The sequence below is a fragment of the Myotis davidii genome, unplaced genomic scaffold, assembly GCF_000327345.1.
Source record: "Myotis davidii unplaced genomic scaffold, ASM32734v1 scaffold44, whole genome shotgun sequence".
In the NCBI taxonomy this organism is placed as follows: Eukaryota; Metazoa; Chordata; class Mammalia; order Chiroptera; family Vespertilionidae; genus Myotis; species Myotis davidii.
The window spans coordinates 2501954-2507423 of NW_006299705.1; the positions used below are offsets into that span (position 1 = coordinate 2501954).

Consider the following 5470-nt stretch of genomic DNA (forward strand, 5'->3'; position numbering starts at 1 on the left):
GCGGATCCAGAGACAGAGAAACAGCAATCAGACTATTAATCCCCAGAGGGAAAGTAGGGGAGGGTTGGGGTAAGGGGAAGAGATTTACCAAAGAACTTGTATGCATGCATATAAGCCAAACCAATGGACATGGACAACAGGGGGAGGAGAGCATGAGTGGGGGAGGGGAGGATGGGGGTTAATGGAGGGGATGATGACACATTTGTAATTCCTTAATAAAGAATTTTAAGATAAAAAAATTCATCAAATGGTATATTTAAGATTTGACATTTCACTGTATAAAACTTTATCTCAAAGAAAAAAACTATTGAACTGTAATTAATGACATTTATGCTGAGGTCTTTAGTGGTTAAAATATACTGTCTATAACTTTCTTTGAAATATATCAACATAAAGATGGATTGATTGATGAACGAAGAGATTGTTAGATGGGTAAATGTGAAACAAGATGAAATAAATATTGGTCTCTATCTTCTGGTTTTTGACACAGAGCTCCAAAAACCATTGTATACAGGGGTGCTAGAATATTTTGTTCTAATACTTAGTTTTTGACCCATTTCCCTGGCCACTGCTACTTCTGTACATCTTTCATTTTATCATCAGCCTCTCCCAAGTTCAGTGTACCATTAGCTTCTTTCAGCTTTTGACCTCATTTTCCACTCAGATATGAGATGCATAGTAACACAGCCCAGGCAAAGGCAGCAAGCCAGCCTCAGGATCCATCCTTCTCTGTAATGCCACTGCACACAGCCTACCCGATGGGCCCCAGGCAGGCATAATCACTGAAGATGAAATATAATGCTCTTCTCTTGCTCCCTCCACTTCCCACTTCCCTGGGAGATGATGTTGAAGAGTACCTGTGCAGGAAAATTACCTGGAAGCTTTTTGTTTGAGACTTGCCTTAGGCTCACTTTACCATACTTTCATAGTAGTAACTAATCTAAAACTACAAACCACTTTCAAAATAACTGTGGGTGGTAACCCCAACTTACCAGCATAACTTGGTTGATTAACATTTCCTCCTTTTTCAATACAATGATGAACAAGATGAAAGTCATTGAGAAGAGCAGCCTTATGCAGTAAATTCTCTCCAAAAATGTTTCTCCGGTTAATGAGAGAAAGAGGTATGTTATTCATCTTCGTTTTTTCTAAAAAGAGGGAAGGAACAAAAGAAACCAAAAAATAATAATCCTTACTTGAAAATCAGGAGGAATACAGATGACACAGTGAATCCAGTCAACAGAATAGATATACACTGTATTATGAAAGAGTATTTCATCGATTAACCCAACTATAACATCTACATGAAATAAGGTCAAAGAGACAAACATTAATTTGAAGTTATAAATCATCTGAGCAGTTTATGTTGATTGAAACCCATGAAAGGTGCATATATGAGAAGATTAACAGGTTTTCCTTTTTTTTAAACCTTTATTGTTGAGAATAAGTTTTTAATTTCTTGCTCCCTCTCTTCTCCTGGCACCACCATGATGTGCATGTTGGTACACTTGAAGTTGTATCTGAGGCTCCTTACACTATCTTCTTATTTTTGGATTCTTTTTTTCTTTTTGTTGTTCTGATTGGGCATTTTTGGCTTCCTCATATTCCAAATCGCTGATTTGATTCTCAGAATCCTCTACTCTATTATTGAGTTCCTGTATATTATATTTTACTTCAGTTAGTGTATGCTTAATTTCTGATTAGTCCTTTTTCATATCCTTGACATTCTCACTAAGATCCTTGAAAGTCTCACTAAATCCCTTGACGTTCTCATCAAGTTCCTTGAAGCTCTCACTAAGATCCTTGAGCATCCTTATAACAATTGTTCTGTACTCTGTATCTGATAGTTTGCTTGCTTCCATTTCATTGTGATCTTTTTCTAGAGATTTCTCCCATTCTTTCACTGCAACATGTTTCTTTGTCTACACATTTTGCTGCTTCTCTGTGTTTATTTCTATGTATTAGGTAGAGTTGGTATGTCTCTCAGTCTTTATTAGAGTGGCTTTGTGTTAGGTGTCCTGAGGGCCCTATGGCTCATCTCCTCAGTCACCTGAGCTGGGCACTTTAGGTGCATCCTTGTGTGGGCTGTGTGCACTGTGCTGTTGTAGTTGAGCCTTGACTGCTGTTGGCATCACTGGGAGGAATTGACCCCTAGGCCAATTGGCTGTGAGGACCAGCTGTGACTACAGCAGAAGAGCTGCTGTGCAGAAGTTGACATGAGGCCATGCAGCATAAGCTACAGAGTGATCTGCAGAAGGCTGCTACTTGTTTTGGGTTTGGAGGTACTCAAGAGAGGCCAAGCTCTGAACTAAGGCAGGCTGCTACTAGTGCCAGGCCTGGTACCACTTAGCAAGATGTATGGGGTGTAATGAGGTGGCTGCTTCTTGTTTGAAAGATTTTAGGAAAGTCTGAAGAGAGGAGAGTTGTATGGAAAAGCCACTGGAAACGGCTTGAATGAGCCCCCAAGTTGGGTATGGTAGGATCTCAGGGAATCACCAGGATGGGATGAAAAGTGTGAACCCAGTTGATGGAGACTCAGATATGCCACCAACTGTCAGTTCTGTTGGGGAAGGGCTCAGCAAAGGAACAGTGGCTCTGTCAGCACTTTTGTCTGGAAGAAAGCTTCTCCAGAAGCTTTTGCACTGATGCCAGACAATTAGTTACTCCCTTATGTCCCTGGTTCTTTTCAAGCTGCTGCCCCAATGAGGTAGCTCAGAGGGAGTAAGTCCAAATAAGTTAATGAGTGGGCCCTTTAAGAGGAACTGCCTGGGACTCCAGCAGCCTCCATGTCACTCAGGCACAATTCCTGATGGTTTTTACAGCCTGAAGTATGGGGACTTCTCTTCCCAGCTCTGGACCCTGCACTAGGGGTCTGTTATGGTGCTGAGACAGCTCACTTTTCAGGGATGACCTCTATAGCCAATATATCCTTTTTATGTAATTAATATAAGTCATACATCTAAGTTTTAAAAGGGTTCTAAAACTATTCTCTCCAATAAGTATAGAAAAAATACCAGCCTATGACCCAAAAGTTCAGGATCAAGTCCTAATTATGCTACTGATGAGCTGTGCATAGCTGGGAAAAATCCTTAACCTACCTCCTTGAATTGCTGCATCAGTAAAATGAAAACGTTGAGATAGATAATCTTTAAATCTTTTTTAGTACCAGAATTCTATGTTTCTGTAAGTAACTGCTTAAAGAAATAAAATGTTCCTCACCTTTCTGTCTCTTAATTTTTCCATTTTTCCAGATTTGTTCTTCACTCTTCAGTCTGGATGAATGCATATTCTTCCTTTTACCTTCAATCACTAAAGCAGTACCCTGCATTCTTGAAAAATACGTTTTTTAAAAGTTTATTTTTTTAAATTATTCTCATGTTCTCTATAACCATTCACAGAGAGCCATATAAAATTCTGACTAAATTTTTAAAACTCAAAGGTATTTTACTGAGCTGCTGTCAAGCAGCACAGCAATTTTAAATAAGGAGATGGCTCCTGAGAAAACAGCAGATAAATCTGTGGCAGGTATGCTAGTCAGTACAGTTTCTAGCCTATTCTTAGTGGCACCTGTGTGCTTCTCTCCTTTAGGGGAAGTCACCTGCAAGTGTATTCTGAGTCTCTTGCCCCTCACTCTCCCAAGTTGACATGCGACTATCCACTCTATTTACCTTCTAGGGAAAAAGAGGCAGGCTCTTTGCAAGAAAAAGAACTTGCCATGTGGTATGGCACTGATCAAAAGCTGCAAAATATTGGCATAAAAGCAGACATGCAGATAATAGGAAGCCTGGAAATAAACCTAATCATGCATCAATTAATTTATGATAAAGGAGCCAAGAATGTGCAATGGAGAAAAGATAGTCTCTTCAATAAATGGTATTGGGAAAACTGGACCACCACATGCAAAAGAATAAAACTGGATCATGATCCTACACCATACACAAAAATTAGCTCAAAATGGATTAAAGATTTGAGAGTATGACCTAACACCATAAAGCTCATAGGAAAAAACATAGGGGTAAGCACTTTCACACTTGTCTTGGCAATTATTTTTTGAAATTAACACCAAAAGCAAAGGCAACAAAAACAAGCAAGTGGAACTACACCAAACCTTCTGCAGAGCAAAGGAAACCATCAATAAAGTGAAAAGGCAACCTACTGAATGGAAGAAAACATCTGCAAATCATATATCTGATAAGGGGGTTAAAATCCAAAATATATAAACATACAACTCAATAGCCAATAAAATATGATTTAAAAATGGGAGAGATCCTGGCCAGTGCGGCTAAGCGGTTGAGCATTGACCCAGGAACCAAGAGGTCACCAGTTCAATTCCCGGTGAGGGCACATGCCCAGCTTGCGGGCTGGATCCCCAATAGGGGACAGATAGGAGGCAGCCGATCAATGATGTTTCTCATTGATGTTTCAATCTCTCTATCCCCCTCTCTTCCTCTCTCTCTAAAAATCAATTATAAAAACATTTTTTAAATGGGAGAGGAACTAAAAGGACCTTTTTCAAAAAAAGACATCCAAATGGCCAATGGATGTACATGAGTTATATGTAAAAGTACTCAACATTACTAACCATCAAGGAAATACTAATCAAAACCACAATGAGATAGCACCTTATACCTGTGGAGTAGCTATTATCAAAAGATAAGAAATAGCAAGTGTTGGTGAGCAGATAGAAAAGGGAATGGTTGTGCACTGTTATTGGGAATATAAATTGGTGCAGCCATTACAGAAAACAGAACGGAGTTTCCTAAAAAAAAAAAAATTAAAAATGAAACTACCACATGATCCAGCAATTCTGCTTCCAGATATTTATCCAAAGGAAACAAAATCACGATCTTGAAAAGCTATCTGCACCTTCATGTTCATTGCAAGATTATTTACAATAGCCAAGACATGAAAAAAAATCTATATTGTTGGATGACTTGATAAAGAAAATGTGGTATAGATATAGAACAGAATACCATCCAGCCATAGAAAGGAAAAAAAAAAACACCCTGCCTTTTTTTTAATTGATTTCAGAGAGGAAGGGAGAGGAGAGAGGGAGAGAGGAGAGAGAGAGAAAGAGGGAGAGGGAGAGGGAGAGAGACAGAGAGAGAGACAGAGACATCAATGATGAGAGAGAATCATTGATTGATCGGCTGTCTCCCACAAACCAGGCATGTGCCCTTGACTGGAATCTAACCTGGGACTCTTCAGTCTACAGACCAATGCTTTATCCACTGAGCCAAACCAGCTAGAAATACGTAGAAACAAAAAATACCCAACCGGAAAAGCAAAAAGAAAAAAGAATCCAAAAATATGAAGATAGTGTAAGGAGCGTCTGGGACAACTTCAAGCGTACCAACATCTGAATTATAGGGGTGCCAGAAGAAGAGAGAGGGCAAGATATTGAAAACCTCTTTGAAGAAATAATGACAGAAAACTTCCCCTACCTGGTGAAAGAAATAGACTTACAAGT

General features: G+C 39.3%; 1 protein-coding gene across 1 annotated transcript in view; it reads right to left on the minus strand.

Annotated features, from left to right (window-relative positions):
- The window catches only part of ANKRD31 (ankyrin repeat domain 31), a 124236-nt gene that overhangs the window by 75445 nt on the left and 43321 nt on the right, over positions 1–5470 (minus strand). The window contains exons 9-10 of the mRNA XM_015571672.1: positions 3220–3329; positions 993–1148 (exon numbers count right to left, since the gene is read on the minus strand). Coding sequence (XP_015427158.1) covers positions 993–1148; positions 3220–3329 — 266 coding nt within the window. The remainder of the gene's footprint in view (positions 1–992; positions 1149–3219; positions 3330–5470) is intronic.